Source organism: Panulirus ornatus, chromosome 47, assembly GCF_036320965.1.
Source record: "Panulirus ornatus isolate Po-2019 chromosome 47, ASM3632096v1, whole genome shotgun sequence".
Classification (NCBI taxonomy): domain Eukaryota; kingdom Metazoa; phylum Arthropoda; class Malacostraca; order Decapoda; family Palinuridae; genus Panulirus; species Panulirus ornatus.
The window spans coordinates 23,435,801-23,453,903 of NC_092270.1; the positions used below are offsets into that span (position 1 = coordinate 23,435,801).

At 41.7% G+C, this 18,103-nt stretch overlaps 2 protein-coding genes across 5 annotated transcripts in view; one reads left to right on the plus strand and one right to left on the minus strand.

Annotated features, from left to right (window-relative positions):
* Positions 1–18,103, minus strand: part of LOC139763695 (protein RER1) — an 83,293-nt gene that overhangs the window by 62,301 nt on the left and 2,889 nt on the right. For 2 of the 4 annotated variants that reach the window (XM_071690019.1, XM_071690020.1), the window contains exon 2: positions 7,871–7,952. In XM_071690019.1, coding sequence (XP_071546120.1) covers positions 7,871–7,951 — 81 coding nt within the window. In that variant the 5' untranslated portion in view covers position 7,952. Of the gene's footprint in view, positions 1–7,870; positions 7,994–9,008; positions 9,112–18,103 lie in introns of those variants that run through there. The other 2 variants (XM_071690018.1, XM_071690017.1) reach the window with 2 other exon arrangements.
* On the plus strand, positions 1,946–5,085 carry LOC139763731 (protein DBF4 homolog B-like). Its single transcript, XM_071690051.1, has one exon. It carries the CDS (start codon positions 3,444–3,446, stop codon positions 4,281–4,283), a length of 840 nt encoding a protein of 279 aa, XP_071546152.1. The 5' UTR covers positions 1,946–3,443; the 3' UTR covers positions 4,284–5,085.

Genomic DNA, 18,103 nt, shown 5'->3' on the forward strand with positions numbered 1-18,103 from the left:
CACCCACATACACATGTATATACATATACGTCCACACACGCAAATATACATACCTATACATCTCAATGTACACACAAATATACACACACAGACATATACATATATACACATGTACATAATTCATAGACTGTCTTTATTCATTCCCACTGCCACCTCGCCATACATGAAATAGCATCCCCCTCCCCCTGCTCATGTGTGCCAGGTAGTGCTAGGAAAAGACAACAAAGGCCCCATTCGTTCACACTCAGTCTCTAGCTGTCATGTAATAATGCCCAAAACCACAGCTCCCTTTCCTCATACAGGCCCCATAGAACTTTCCATGGTTTGCCCCAGACACTTCACATGCCCTGATTCAATCCACTGACAGCACGTCAACCCTGGTATACCATACCGATCCAATTCACTCTATTCCTTGCCCGCCTTTCACCCTCCTGCATGTTCAGGCCCTGATCACTCAAAATCTTTTTCACTCCATCTTTCCACCTCCAATTTGGTCTCCCACTTCTCCTCGTTCCCTCTACCTCCGACACATATATCCTCTTCCTCAATCTTTCCTCACTCATTCTCTCCATGTGACCAAACCATTTCAAAACACCCTCTTCTGCTCTCTCAACCACACTCTTTATTTCCCAACATCTCTCTTACCCTTACATTACTTACTCGATCAAACCACCTTACACCACATATTGTCCTCAAACATCTCATTTCCAGCACATCCACCCTCCTGTGCACAACTCTATCCATAGCCCATGCCTCGCAACCATACAACATTGTTGGAACCACTATTCCTTCAAACATACCCATTTTTGCTTTCCGAGATTATGTTCTCGACTTCCACATATTCTTCAAGGCTCCCAGGATTTTTGCCCCCTCCCCTAACCTATGATTCATTTCCGCTTCCATGGTTCCATCCGCTGCCAGATCCACTCCCATATATCTAAAACACTTTACTTCCTCCAGTTTTTCTCCATTCAAACTTACCTCCCAATTGACTTGACCCTCAACCCTACTGTACCTAATAACCTTGCTCTTATTCACATTTACTCTTAACTTTCTTCTTTCACACACTTTACCAAACTCAGTCACCATCTTCTGCAGTGTCTCACATGAATCAGCCACCAGCGCTGTATCATCAGCGAACAACAACTGACTCACTTCCCAAGCTCTCTCATCCACAACAGACTGCATACTTGCCCTTCTTTCCAAAACTCTTGCATTCACCTCCCTAACAACCCCATCCATAAACAAATTAAACAACCATGGAGACATCACACACCCCTATCACAAACCTACATTCACTGAGAACCAATTACTTTCCTCTCTTCCTACACGTACACATGCCTTACATCCTCGATAAAAACTTTTCACTGCTTCTAACAACTTGCCTCCCACACCATATATTCTTAGTACCTTCCACAGAGGATCTCTATCAACTCTATCATATGCATTCTCCAGATCCATAAATGCTACATACAAATCCATTTGCTTTTCTAAGTATTTCTCACATACATTCTTCAAAGCAAACACCTGATCCACACATCCTCTACCACTTCTGAAACCACACTGCTCTTCCCCAATCTGATGCTCTGTACATGCCTTCATCTTCTCAATCAATACCCTCCCATATAATTTACCAGGAATACTCAACAAACTTACACCTCTGTAATTTGAGCACTCACCTTTATCCCCTTTGCCTTTGTACAATGGCACTATGCAAGCATTCCGCCAATCCTCAGGCAACTCACCATAAATCATACATACATTATATAACCTTACCAACCAGTCAACAATACAGTCACCCCAGTTTTTAATAAATTCCACTGCAATACCATCCAAACCTACTGCCTTGTCGGCTTTCATCTTCCGCAAAGCTTTTAGTATCTCTTCTCTGTTTACCAAATCATTCTCCCTAACCCTCTCACTTTGCACACCACCTCGACCAAAACCCCCTATATCTGCCACTCTATCATCAAAAACATTCAACAAACCTTCAAAATACTCACTCCATCTCCTTCTCACATCACCACTGCTTGTTATCACCTCCCCATTAGCCCCTTCACTGAAGTTCCCATTTGCTCCCTTGTCTTATGCACTTTATTTACCTCCTTCCAGAACATCTTTTTATTCTCCCTAAAATTTAATGATACTCTCTCACCCCAACTCTCATTTGCCCTCTTTTTCACCTCTTCCACCTTTCTCTTGACCTCCTGCCTCTTTCTTTTATACATCTCCCACTCATTTGCCTTTCTTCCCTGCAAAAATCGTCCAAATGCCTCTCTCTTGTCTTTCACTAATAATCTTATTTCTTCATCCCACCACTCACTACCCTTTCTAACCAACCTACCTCCCACGCTTCTCATGCCACAAGCATCTTTTGCGCAAGCCATCACTGCTTCCCTAAATACCTCCCATTCCTCCCCCACTCCCCTTACCTCCTTTGTTCTCACCTTTTTCCATTCTGTACTCAGCCTCTCCTGGTACTTCCTCACACAAGTCTCCTTCCCAAGCTCACTTACTTTCAGCACCCTCTTCACCCCAACATTCTCTCTTCTTTTCTGAAAACCCATACAAATCTTCACCTTCGCCTCCACAAGATAATGATCAGACATCCCTCCAGTTGCACCTCTCAGCACATTAACATCCAAAAGTCTCTCTTTCGCGCGCCTATCAATTAACATGTAATCCAATAACGCTCTCTGGCCATATCTCCTACTTACATAAGTATACTTATGTATATCTCACTTTTTAGACCAGGTATTCCCAATCACCAGTCCTTTTTCAGCACATAAATCGACAAGCTCTTCACCATTTCCATTTACAACACTGAACACCCCATGTATACCAATTATTCCCTCAACTGCCACATTACTCACCTTTGCATTCAAATCACCCATCACTATAACCTGGACTTGTGCATCAAAACCACTAACACACTCATTCAACTGCTCCCAAAACACTTGCCTCTCATGATCTTTCTTCTCATGCCTAGGTGCATATGCACCAATAATCACCCATCTCTCTCCATCAACTTTCAGTTTTACCCATATTAATCTAGAATTTACTTTCTTACACTCGATATCACATACTCCAACAACTCCTGTTTCAGGAGTAGTGCTACTCCTTCTCTTGTCCTCTCACTAACCCCTGACTTTACTCCCAAGACATTCCCAAACCACTCTTCCCCTTTACCCTTGAGCTTCATTTCACTCAGAGCCAAAACATCCAGGTTCCTTTCCTCAAACATACTACCTATCTCTCCTTTTTTCACATCTTGGTTACATCCACACATTTAGACACCCCAATCTGAGCCTTCGAGGAGGATGAGCACTCCCCACGTGACTCCTTCTTCTGTTTCCCATTTTAGAAAGTTAAAATACAAGGAGGGGTGGATTTCTGGCCCCCCGCTCCTGTCCCCTCTAGTTGCCTTCTACGACACGTGAGGAATGTGTGGGAGGTATTCTTTCTCCCCTATCCCAGGGATAATATATATATATATATATATATATATATATATATATATATATATATATATATATATATATATACACACTGCCACCATAACGGCAGATATACACAACCTCGAAGGGGTTGTGGAGGAGTTCTTTAGCCGGGAAGTGAACTATGTAATAAGCAGCCGTGGAACGCATGCAACAGGTGGGTCCAGCAGTGAACAGCAGCCATCACCCACTGGTGTACCCACGCCCTCCCCACTTACTCCACATCAGCCTCTCTCCTCGGTACCCTCCACCTCTCATGATTCACCACTGAACATTCGCTCGCCTAGAGAAGATACTGGCAAAAAACATGTAAGAACAAGAGCTGAAGTCTTATTAGAACGTGATTGTGTACGGCGTCAGGGCACCAATGACTTACTCGAAAATGCAAGATTATGGAATGTTCCAGTGTGGCCATTGGCTAAGCTTCTCAAGTGGCTATCTGTTTTAAAGGAGAATGGTCATTACAGACCACAGAAGACACAAGGTGCTCTAACCTCCAAAAGCTCCACCATGTCTTCCTCACCAAAGGTTCGCCGTCTCACAGCTCCCTTCATCAAAACTGAATCTTTTACCAGAGAGTACAAACCCCTCTACAAAGAATTGTCCATTTGGCCAGAACTGAACTTATCCAATCCACCTGGAGTATCTCCATTTGCAGGTCCCAAGCAGACCAAAGCTTGGGAAGGAGACTTGTGTGAGGAGGTACCAGGAGAGACTGAGTACAGAATGGAAAAAGGTGAGAACAAAGGAGGTAAGGGGAGTGGGGGAGAAATGGGAGGTATTTAGGGAAGCAGTGATGGCTTGCGCAAAAGATGCTTCTGGCATGAGAAGCGTGGGAGGTGGGTTGATTAGAAAGGGTAGTGAGTGGTGGGATGAAGAAGTAAGATTATTAGTGAAAGAGAAGAGAGAGGCATTTGGACAATTTTTGCAGGGAAAAAATGCAAATGAGTGGGAGATGTATAAAAGAAAGAGACAGAAGGTCAAGAGAAAGGTGCAAGAGGTGAAAAAGAGGGCAAATGAGAGTTGGGGTGAGAGAGTATCATTAAATCTTAGGGAGAATAAAAAGATGTTCTGGAAGGAGGTAAATAAAGTGCATAAGACAAGGGAGCAAATGGGAACTTCAGTGAAGGGGGCTAATGGGGAGGTGATAACAAGTAGTGGTGATGTGAGAAGGAGATGGAGTGAGTATTTTGAAGGTTTGTTGAATGTGTTTGATGATAGAGTGGCAGATATAGGGTGTTTTGGTCGAGGTGGTGTGCAAAGTGAGAGGGTTAGGGAAAATGATTTGGTAAACAGAGAAGAGGTAGTAAAAGCTCTGTGGAAGATAAAAGCCGGCAAGGCAGCAGGTTTGGATGGTATTGCAGTGGAATTTATTAAAAACTGGGGTGACTGTATTGTTGACTGGTTGGTAAGGTTATTTAATGTATGTATGATGCATGGTGAGGTGCCTGAGGATTGGCAGAATGCTTGCATAGTGCCATTGTACAAAGGCAAAGGGGATAAGAGTGCTCAAATTCCAGAGGTATAAGTTTGTCGAGTATTCCTGGGAAATTATATGGGAGGGTATTGATTGAGAGGGTGAAGGCATGTACAGAGCATCAGATTGGGGAAGAGCAGTGTGGTTTCAGAAGTGGTAGAGGATGTGTGGATCAGGTGTTTGCTTTGAAGAATGTATGTGAGAAATACTTAGAAAAGCAAATGGATTTGTATCCAGCATTTATGGATCTGGAGAAGGCATATGATAGAGTTGATAGAGATGCTCTGTGGAAGGTATTAAGAATATATGGTGTGGGAGGCAAGCTGTTAGAAGCAGTGAAAAGTTTTTATCGAGGATGTAAGGCATGTGTACGTGTAGGAAGAGAGGAAAGTAATTGGTTCTCAGTGAATGTAGGTTTGCGGCAGGGGTGTGTGATGTCTCCTTGGTTGTTTAATTTGTTTATGGATGGGGTTGTTAGGGAGGTGAATGCAAGAGTTTTGGGAAGAGGGGCAAGTATGCAGTCTGTTGGGGATGAGAGAGCTTGGGAAGTGAGTCAGTTGTTGTTCGCTGATGATACAGCGGTGGTGGCTGATTCATGTAAGAAACTGCAGAAGCTGGTGACTGAGTTTGGTAAAGTGTGTGAAAGAAGAAAGTTAAGAGTAAATGTGAATAAGAGCAAGGTTATTAGGTACAGTAGGGTTGAGGGTCAAGTCAATTGGGAGGTAAGTTTGAGTGGAGAAAAACTGGAGGAAGTAAAGTGTTTTAGATATCTGGGAGTGGATCTGGCAGCGGATGGAACCATGGAAGCAGAAGTAAATCATAGGGTGGGGGAGGGGGCGAAAATCCTGGGAGCCTTGAAGAATGTGTGGAAGTCGAGAACATTATCTCCGAAAGCAAAAATGGCTATGTTTGAAGGAATAGTGGTTCCAACAATGTTGTATGGTTGCGAGGCGTGGGCTATGGATAGAGTTGTGCGCAGGAGGGTGGATGTGCTGGAAATGAGACGTTTGAGGACAATATGTGGTGTGAGGTGGTTTGATCGAGTAAGTAATGTAAGGGTAAGAGAGATGTGTGGAAATAAAGAGAGCGTGGTTGAGAGAGCAGAAGAGGGCCTTTTGAAATGGTTTGGGCACATGGAGAGAATGAGTGAGGAAAGATTGACCAAGAGGATATATGTGTCGGAGGTGGAGGGAATGAGGAGAAGTGGGAGACCAAATTGGAGGTGGAAAGATGGAGTGAAAAAGATTTTGAGTGATCGGGGCCTGAACATGCAGGAGGGTGAAAGGCGGGCAAGGAATAGAGTGAATTGGATCGATGTGGTATACCGAGGTCATCGTGCTGTCAATGGATTGAATCAGGGCACGTGAAGCGTCTGGGGTAAACCATGGAAAGTTCTGTGGGGCCTGGATGTGGAAAGGGAGCTCTAGTTTCGGGCATTATTGCATGACAGCTGGAGACTGAGTGTGAGCGAATGGGGCCTTTGTTGTCTTTTCCTGGCGCTGCCTTGCGCACATGAGCGGGGAGGGGGATGTTATTCCGTGTGTGGCGGGGTGGCGATGGGGGTGAGTAAGGGCAGACAGTGTGAATTGTGTGCATGTGTGTATATGTGTGTGTCTGTGTGTGTAAATATGTGTGTACGGTGGGATGTGTGGGTTTGTATGTTTACGTGTGTGGACGTGTGTGTGTGTGTGTGCATGTGTGTGGGGGTGGGTTGGGCCATTTCTTTCGTCTGTTTCCTTGGGCTACCTCGCAGGCGCGGGAGACAGCGACAAAGCAAAATAAATAAATAAATAAATATATACACACACACACATATATATATACACAGTCATATACATAAATTCATGTGTACCATAAAAATATTCTTAAATTACTGAAAGTAAGGAAAATACTTTCATTAACTTAAAACATATGATGTAAATGCCTTACTTCACCAAATGTTAAGCATCAAAAAACATAGACAACCAGGACAGACTGATTCTCTTGAAATTACTGAACTTTATCTTGCTTCATCTTCAGCACATCTTCCCAGTAATATGCTAATGTACAAGAAACAGTTTTATGCTGGCAAATACAAGAATTGATTGCATTGAAACCTTTTGAAAACTAAAATGTAATACTTGATATTGCTAAAATATTTCTTATTTTTTCTGGTTTCATGTGAAGGAGCAACCAGTCTTAAACAGAATGTAGTTGGTTTCACATGAAATAAAAGAATTGGATACTGGAAAAATCTGAAGAAAAATATAGCTCTTTCATAGAAAATCTCATCTAAACCCACAAAAGGGAGGGGTTAATGTTATAATTAAGTCAGGGCACAAGGGTGCTAAGTAAGAACAGTGAGGGAAGAACATGTAAATTCAACTCCATAAGGGTCAGTATAATATTCTGAAGATGATGCAATGAAAAAAGGCAAAACTCAAGAGAACCACTCCTGGATCTGCACACTTTAATGGAAAAAAAAGGATGAGGGATGGTACTGTAATTATTCTAAATGTGACCAATAACTCCATTTATGTTAGACTAAATTTAATGAAATGAGTATAGCTACACTACACCGTATGGAGGCATAAGAAACTGACTGCCAACCTATGAGTACCTACAATAAGATTCAACAAGAATGGCAAGGTTGGCGTGAAGCACTCACTATTCTACCTACATGAAGAGACCTGTTGGCATAAAATACTCTTACACTAATAAGGGAAACTGTTTCAAATCAACTGTGGAGGATGGAAACACTGCTAGTACATCTGACTTTTGACATGGACAAGAAAAGTAAAAAATAAGAAATAATGTATAAAGAGTAAGGAATAATTCCTCAAAATTTCAAATATGTAAATAAAAGCATACTAACATGGTAATAAAAAATAAATACACACACAAAAACCATACTAACTCTGCCAATGCTTGTGCTAAGCCTCTGTATTAGTCCTGGTTGTGATATGGGGTCACTAGCTTCAAGAACGTCCTGCATCATTCTGAAACAGCACAGAATACAATTCATATACTAAACAAAACCATACTTATCATAAATCAATTTTTTATGCAATGCAATTACTCCATATACTTAAAATAATGAGATTCCAGTGTTCAGTTCTATAATTCACTTGAAAAATTAAAGTCGACCTATATACATACAGATGCTCCCCGACATACACCTAACTACCGTTCTGACCAAATGGTAGTATTGAAATGGACATTCATCAGAATGGCACGTACAATTCATATATCTATAGAGCATTCTATTACCCTACTCAATTTCTATAATGACAATCTTGTCTTTTATCAACCAGCTTTATCATATGATTTTGTAGTTTCTTCTTATCTAAGATTCTTTAGTTCACAGATTGATTCATCCACACTTTCAATGAACTTTTCGGCAGCTCCTTCATCAGCACTTGCTACTTTATCTGTGATTCGAACGCTGTGCAAGCTATATCTTTTTTTAAATCTATTGAACCAACCATGACTTGCTGTGAAGTTCTCAATGTAATCCTCATCCACAGCATCAACAACTTTTCCATTTCATGGATGGACCCTTGTCACTGCAATGTCATTACCTTAGACTTCATACTTACCAAACTTTACACTGCTTCATATATTTTTTCTTTGTCCTTCAAAATTGTGGGGACTATTGAATGAAACAAATGCAGATTAAGTGCAATCACGTTCACTTTTCTTCCGCCCTCATATTGGCTGATTACCTTCCTTTTCAATTCCAAACTGAGTATCTTCTTCAGCTTCTTGCCAGATCTATCAACATGTGATGGGTTTCTCCTCTTACTCATCATCGTTGAGGCTTAATACAAAAATGGTTTAATCCAGCTCGAAAATTCATTAAATTCACTTGTATAACACATGCTTACTAAATGATAAGAGAGCAAGAAACTGAGACGCTGTGAGGTACACAATGACTGGATTGTCTGATATTCACTATCATACGCACACAACTATTAGTACTAGCGGACATAAGACCAAGCATAATTTTCACATTTATGTTTATTTTTCAATTTACATTTTTTGGTCGTATGTACCTGATGGTTGTAAGTTGCATAGGTCATAAGTCGGAAACATCTGTATACCTATATACATTTTCTTCACACTTGATTGCTGCTTCCCACATTAGCAATGAAGCACCTAGAACAGACGAAGAAAGGTCACATTTACTCAATTCCATACAAAAGCTGTCATGGGCAATACAACAAAATCAAAGCTCCCTATCCACAAACAGGCCCAAGAGACATTTTCATGGTTTATCCCAGATACTTCACATGCTTGGTTCAGTCCACTGACTGCACATCAAGTCCATTATAAGACATTGCTTAAATTCACAATATCCTGTGCATGCCTTTCACCCTCCTGCATGTTCAGGGCCTGATCGTTCAAAATCTCTTTCACTCCATCCTTCCATCTCTAAGTGGTCTGCCCATTCTCTCTGTTCCCTCCAAATCTGACATATATATCTTTCCCAAACTTTCCTTACTCATTCTCTCCATATGTCCAAACCACTTCAGCTAATCCTCATCTGCTCATTCAAAAACTGTTTTCATTATCATACATTTCTCTTAGAGTCTCATTACTTACCTGATTTAACTATCTCAAACCACATGTTGTCCTCAACATTTCATTTCCAACACATCCATCTTCCTCCAAACAGTCTCATCTATACCCCATGCCTCACATCCATATAATGTTGCTGGGAATGGTGTTCCTTCAAACATACCCATTTTTGCCCTCCCAGATAACACTCTCTTTCAACACATTCTTCATTGCTCCCAGAACTTCACCTCCTCCTCCATCCTATGACTCTCTTCTGCTTCCATGGTTCCATTTGCTGTCGTGTCCACTCAGATAAATCTAAAACCCTTCACTTCTTCCAATTTTTCTGCATTTAAAGTCACACCCCAATTAACCTGTCCCTTAACCCTGCTGTACCTAATAACCTTCCTTTATTTACATCTACTTTCACTTTCTCCTTTCACTCTTCAAACACACACTACTATATACTTATCATATTTATCGTACTTAATCGCTATTTCTCGTGTCAGCGAGGTAGCGCCAGGAAACACGAAGTGGCCCAACCACTCATATACACACAGATTTGGGTGTAAATGTGTATGGATGAAATCAAGATGTGAAAAAAGGAGAGATAGGTAGTATGTTTGAGGAAAGGAACCTGCATGTTTTGGCTCTGAGTGAAACAAAGCTCAAGCGTAAAGGGGAAGAGTGGTTTGGGAATGTTTTGGGAGTAAAGTCAGGGGTTGGTGAGAGGACAAAACCAAAAGCAGGAGTAGCACAACTCCTGAAACAGGAGTTGTGGGTGTATGTGATAAAGCGTAAAAAAGTTAACCCTAGATTGATATGGGCAAAACTGAAAGTGGATGGAGAGAGCTAGGTGATTACTGGGGCCTATGCACCAGGGCATGAGGAGAAAGATCATGAGAGGCAAGTGATTTGGGAGCAGCTGAGTGAGTGTGTTAGCAGTTCTGATGCACGAGACCGGGTTATAGTGATGAGTGATTTGAATACAAAGGTGAGTCATGTGGCAGTTGGAGAGAATAACTGGTGTACATGGGGTGTTCAATGATGCAAATGGAAATGGTGAAGAGCTTGTAGATCTGTGTGCTGAAAAAGGACTGGTGACTGGGAATACCTAGTTCAAAGAGAGAGATACACATAAATATACGTATGTAAAAAGGAGAGATGGCAAGAGAGCGTTATTGGATTACGTGTAAATTGATAGACGTGTGAAAGAGAGACTTTTGGATGTTAATGCGCTGAGAGGTGCAACTGGAGGGATGTCTGATCATTATCTTGTGGAGGTGAAGGTGAAGATTTGTAGAGGTTTTCAGAAAAGAAAGAATGTTGGGGTGAACAGAGTGGTGAGAGTAAGCAAGCTTGGGAAGGAGACTTGTGTGAGGAAGTACCAGGAGGGACTGAGTGCAGAATGGAAAAAGGTGAGAGCAAAGGATGTAAGGGGAGTGGGGGTTGGAATGGGATGTATTTAGGGAAGCAGTAATGGCTTGTACAAAAGATGCTTGTGGCATGAGAAGTGTGGGAGGTGGGCACATTAGAAAGGGTAGCGAGTGGTAGGATGAAGAAGTAAGATTATTACTGAAAGAGAAAAGAGATGCATTTGGACGATTTTTTCAGGGAAATAGTGCAAATGACTGGGAGATGTATAAAAAGAAGAGGCAGGAGGACAAGAGAAAGGTGCAAGACATGAGAAAGAGGGCAAATGAGAGTTGGGGTGAGATAGTAACATTAAATTTTAGGGAAAATAAAAAGATGTTTTGGAAGGAGGTAAATAAAGTGCGTAAAACAAGGGAACAAATGGGAACATCGGTAAAGGGAGCTAATGGGGAGGTAATAACAAGTAGCGGTGATGTGAGAAGGAGATGAAGTATTTTGAAGGTTTGATGAATGTGAGGATATTTAATGTATGTATGGCTCAAAGTGAAGTGCCTGAGAATTGGTGGAATGCATGCATAGTGCCACTGTACAAAGGCAAAGGGGATAAAGGTGAGTGTTCAAATTACAGAGGTATAAGTTTGTTGAGTATCCTGGGAAATTATATGGGAGGGTAATGATTTTGAGGGTGAATCCATGTACAGAACATCAGATTGGGGAAGAGCAGTGTGGTCTCAGAAGTGGTAGAGGATGTGTGGATCAGGTGTTTGCTTTGAAAAATGTTATATGGTTGTGAGGCATGGGCTATAGATAAGGTTGTGAGGAGGAGTGAGTGGTGGGATGAAGAAGTAAGATTATTACTGAAAGAGAAGAGAGATGCATATGGTGGGATGAAGAAGTAAAATTATTACTGAGAGAAGAGAGATGCATATGGTGGGATGAAGAAGTAAGATTATTACTGAAAGAGAAGAGAGATGCATTTGGATGATTTTTTCAGGGAAATAGTGCAAATGACTGGGAGATGTATAAAAAGAAGAGGCAGGAGGACAAGAGAAAGGTGCAAGACATGAGAAAGAGGGCAAATGAGAGTTGGGGTGAGATAGTAACATTAAATTTTAGGGAAAATAAAAAGATGTTTTGGAAGGAGGAAAATAAAGTGCGTAAAACAAGAGAACAAATGGGAACATCGGTGAAGGGAGCTAATGGGGAGGTAATAACAAGTAGCGGTGATGTGAGAAGGAGATGGAGTGAATATTTTGAAGGTTTGTTGAATGTGAGGATATTCAATGTATGTATGGCTCATGGTGAAGTGCCTGAGAATTGGTGGAATGCATGCATAGTGCCACTGTACAAAGGCAAAGGGGATAAAGCTGAGTGTTCAAATTACAGAGGTATAAGTTTGTTGAGTATACTGGGAAATTATATGGGAGGGTAATGATTTTGAGGGTGAATGCATGTACAGAACATCAGAAGTGGTAGAGGATGTGTGGATCAGGTGTTTGCTTTGAAAAATGTTATATGGTTGCGAGGCGTGGGCTATAGATAAGGTTGTGAGGAGGAGTGAGTGGTGGGATGAAGAAGTAAGATTATTACTGAAAGAGAAGAGAGATGCATTTGGTGGGATGAAGAAGTAAGATTATTACTGAAAGACAAGAGAGATGCATTTGGACGATTTTTTCAGGGAAATAGTGCAAATGACTGGGAGATGTATAAAAAGAAGAGGCAGGAGGACAAGAGAAAGGTGCAAGACGTGAGAAAGAGGGCAAATGAGAGTTGGGGTGAGATAGTAACATTAAATTTTAGGGAAAATAAAAAGATGTGCCATTGTATAAAGGCATAGGGGATAAGATTGAGTGCTCAAATTACAGAGGTATAAGTTTGTTGAGTATTCCTGGTAAATTATATGGGAGGATATTGATTGAGAGGGTGAAGGCATGTACAGAACATCAGATTGGGGAAGAGCAGTGTGGTTTCCGAAGTGGCAGAGTATGCGTGGATCAGGTGTTTGCTTTGAAGAATGTATGTGAGAAATACTTAAAAAAGCAAATGGATTTGTATGTAGCATTTATGGATCTGGAGAAGGCATATGATAGAGCTGATAGAGATGCTCTGTGGAAGGTATTAAGAATATATGGTGAGGGAGGCAAGTTGTTAGAAGCAGTGAAAAGTTTTTATCAAGGATGTAAGGCATGTGTACGTGTAGGAAGAGAGGAAAGTGATTGGTTCTCAGTGAATGTTGGTTTGCGGCAGGGGTGTGTGATGTCTCCATGGTTGTTTAGTTTGTTTATGGATGGGGTTGTTAGGGAGGTGAATGCAAGAGTTTTGGAAAGAGGGGCAAGTATGCAGTCTGTTGTGGATGAGAGAGCTTGGGAAGTGAGTCAGTTGTTGTTCACTGATGATACAGCACTTGTGGCTGATTCATGTGAGAAACTGCAGAAGCTGGTGACTGAGTTTGGTAAAGTGTGTGAAAGAAGAAAGTTAAGAGTAAATATGAATAAGAGCAAGGTTATTAGGTACAGTAGGGTTGAGGGTCAAGTCAATTGGGAGGTAAGTTTGAATGGAGAAAAACTGGAGGAAGTAAAGTGTTTTAGATATCTGGGAGTGGATCTGGCAGCGGATGGAACCATGGAAGCAGAAGTGAATCATAGGGTGGGGGAGGGGGCGAAAATCCTGGGAGCCTTGAAGAATGTGTGGAAGTTGAGAACATTATCTCCGAAAGCAAAAATGGGTATGTTTGAAGGAATAGTGGTTCCAACAATGTTGTATGGTTGCGAGGCGTGGGCTATGGATAGAGTTGTGCGCAGTAGGGTGGATGTGCTGGAAATGAGATGTTTGAGGACAATATGTGGTGTGAGGTAGTTTTATTTCCACACATCTCTCTTACCCTTACATTACTTACTTGATCAAACCACCTCACACCACATATTGTCCTCAAACATCTCATTTCCAGCACATCCACCCTCCTGCGCACTACTCTATCCATAGCCCACGCCTTGCAACCATACAACATTGTTGGAACCACTATTCCTTCAAACATACCCATTTTTGCTTTCGGAGATAATGTTCTCAACTTCCACACATTCTTCAAGGCTCCCAGGATTTTCGCCCCCTCCCCCACCCTATGATTCACTTCTGCTTCCATGGTTCCATCCGCTGCCAGATCCACTCCCAGATATCTAAAACACTTTACTTCCTCCAGTTTTTCTCCATTCAAACTCACCTCCCAATTGACTTGACCCTCAACCCTACTGTACCTAATAACCTTGCTCTTATTCACATTTACTCTTAACTTTCTTCTTTCATGCACTTTACCAAACTCAGTCACCAGCTTCTGCAGTTTCTCACATGAATCAGCCACCAGCACTGTATCATCAGCGAACAACAACTGACTCACTTCCCAAGCTCTCTCATCCCCAACAGACTTCATAAATGGGAGAGGTAAGAGAAGCACTGTACACTTTACCATGAATATATGTAATAACAAAAACCTCTTCACAAGTCCTGTTTTAAATCAACAAAAGTGCACATTATTAGATTTCATCAGTCTTCAGCATTATGTCATTTTCTAACTCCATAGTTTCCCTTTCCCTCAGGATCCTACCACTAATGAGTTTATGCATATCAAAAGATTGGGTATTGAAGTAAAATCCTTACAATAGCAGTAAAGATTCCATCAGAGAAAAACTAAGATATCAAACATATAAAAGTGGCATCTCTATTCTAGACTTTTACCCAAGATCTATCCTAATATCAAATTTTCTATATGAAATGTAAGTCACACCCATGACTGTGTATCTTGTTGGAGAATATAAAAATCAGATAGAGTAAGAAGCCACTTGTGACACTACCCAATTACTACTGACTACATGTTGCATCCCCCGCTTGACAACAATTCATCATGTCGATTTGTTTCTTCTATAATACACTAATACAGAAGATTTGTTGATGTTTTTATAGCTTCTGTTAATTTTCTACTAATAAATCAATGAATATCACATTACTTAACCACACATTCTTCCCTAAAATACATAACTATCACCTTTTTTTTTTTTTTTTTTTATACTTTGTCGCTGTCTCCCGCGTTTGCGAGGTAGCGCAAGGAAACAGACGAAAAAAATGGCCCAACCCCCCCCCACACACACACGCACATACACACGTCCACACACGCAAATATACATACCTACACAGCTTTCCATGGTTTACCCCAGACGCTTCACATGCCTTGATTCAATCCACTGACAGCACGTCAACCCCTGTATACCACATCGCTCCAATTCACTCTATTCCTTGCCCTCCTTTCACCCTCCTGCATGTTCAGGCCCCGATCACACAAAATCTTTTTCACTCCATCTTTCCACCTCCAATTTGGTCTCCCTCTTCTCCTCGTTCCCTCCACCTCCGACACATATATCCTCTTGGTCAATCTTTCCTCACTCATTCTCTCCATGTGCCCAAACCATTTCAAAACACCCTCTTCTGCTCTCTCAACCACGCTCTTTTTATTTCCACACATCTCTCTTACCCTTACGTTACTTACTCGATCAAACCACCTCACACCACACATTGTCCTCAAACATCTCATTTCCAGCACATCCATCCTCCTGCGCACAACTCTATCCATAGCCCACGCCTCGCAACCATACAACATTGTTGGAACCACTATTCCTTCAAACATACCCATTTTTGCTTTCCGAGATAATGTTCTCGACTTCCACACATTTTTCAAGGCTCCCAAAATTTTCGCCCCCTCCCCCACCCTATGATCCACTTCCGCTTCCATGGTTCCATCCGCTGACAGATCCACTCCCAGATATCTAAAACACTTCACTTCCTCCAGTTTTTCTCCATTCAAACTCACCTCCCAATTGACTTGACCCTCAACCCTACTGTACCTAATAACCTTGCTCTTATTCACATTTACTCTTAACTTTCTTCTTCCACACACTTTACCAAACTCAGTCACCAGCTTCTGCAGTTTCTCACATGAATCAGCCACCAGCGCTGTATCATCAGCGAACAACAACTGACTCACTTCCCAAGCTCTCTCATCCCCAACAGACTTCATACTTGCCCCTCTTTCCAGGACTCTTGCATTTACCTCCCTAACAACCCCATCCATAAACAAATTAAACAACCATGGAGACATCACACACCCCTGCCGCAAACCTACATTCACTGAGAACCAATCACTTTCCTCTCTTCCTACACGTACACATGCCTTACATCCTCGATAAAAACTTTTCACTGCTTCTAACAACTTGCCTCCCACACCATATATTCTTAATACCTTCCACAGAGCATCTCTATCAACTCTATCATATGCCTTCTCCAGATCCATAAATGCTACATACAAATCCATTTGCTTTTCTAAGTATTTCTCACATACATTCTTCAAAGCAAACACCTGATCCACACATCCTCTACCACTTCTGAAACCGCACTGCTCTTCCCCAATCTGATGCTCTGTACATGCCTTCACCCTCTCAATCAATACCCTCCCATATAATTTACCAGGAATACTCAACAAACTTATACCTCTGTAATTTGAGCACAAACTTATACCTCTGTAATTTGAGCACTCACTCTTATCCCCTTTGCCTTTGTACAATGGCACTATGCACGCATTCCGCCAATCCTCAGGCACCTCACCATGAGTCATACATACATTAAATAACCTTACCAACCAGTCAACAATACAGTCACCCCCTTTTTTAATAAATTCCACTGCAATACCATCCAAACCTGCTGCCTTGCCGGCTTTCATCTTCCGCAAAGCTTTTACTACCTCTTCTCTGTTTACCAAATCATTTTCCCTAACCCTCTCACTTTGCACACCACCTCGACCAAAACACCCTATATCTGCCACTCTGTCATCAGACACATTCAACAAACCTTCAAAATACTCATTCCATCTCCTTCTCACATCACCACTACTTGTTATCACCTCCCCATTTACGCCCTTCACTGAAGTTCCCATTTGCTCCCTTGTCTTACGCACCCTATTTACCTCCTTCCAGAACATCTTTTTATTCTCCCTAAAATTTACTGATAATCTCTCACCCCAACTCTCATTTGCCCTTTTTTTCACCTCTTGCACCTTTCTCTTGACCTCCTGTCTCTTTCTTTTATACTTCTCCCACTCAATTGCATTTTTTCCCTGCAAAAATCGTCCAAATGCCTCTCTCTTCTCTTTCACTAATACTCTTACTTCTTCATCCCACCACTCACTACCCTTTCTAAACAGCCCACCTCCCACTCTTCTCATGCCACAAGCATCTTTTGCGCAATCCATCACTGATTCCCTAAATACATCCCATTCCTCCCCCACTCCCCTTACTTCCATTGTTCTCACCTTTTTCCATTCTGTACACAGTCTCTCCTGGTACTTCCCCACACAGGTCTTCCCAAGCTCACTTACTCTCACCACCTTCTTCACCCCAACATTTACTCCTCTTTTCTGAAAACCCATACTAATCTTCACCTTAGCCTCCACAAGATAATGATCAGACATCCCTCCAGTTGCACCTCTCAGCACATTAACATCCAAAAGTCTCTCTTTCGCACGCCTGTCAATTAACACATAATCCAATAACGCTCTCTGGCCATCTCTCCTACTTACATAAGTATACTTATGTATATCTCGCTTTTTAAACCAGGTATTCCCAATCATCAGTCCTTTTTCAGCACATAAATCTACAAGCTCTTCACCATTTCCATTTACAACACTGAACACCCCATGCATACCAATTATTCCCTCAACTGCCACATTACTCACCTTTGCATTCAAATCACCCATCACTATAACCCGGTCTCGTGCATCAAAACCGCTAACACACTCATTCAGCTGCTCCCAAAACACTTGCCTCTCATGATCTTTCTTCTCATGCCCAGGTGCATATGCACCAATAATCACCCACCTCTCTCCATCAACTTTCAATTTTACCCATATTAATCGAGAATTTACTTTCTTACATTCTATCACATACTCCCACAACTCCTGTTTCAGGAGTATTGCTACTCCTTCCCTTGCTCTTGTCCTCTCACTAACCCCTGACTTCACTCCCCAGACATTTCCAAACCACTCTTCCCCTTTACCCTTGAGCTTCGTTTCACTCAGAGCCAAAACATCCAGGTTCCTTTCCTCAAACATACTACCTATCTCTCCTTTTTTCACATCTTGGTTACATCCACACACATTTAGGCACCCCACTCTGAGCCT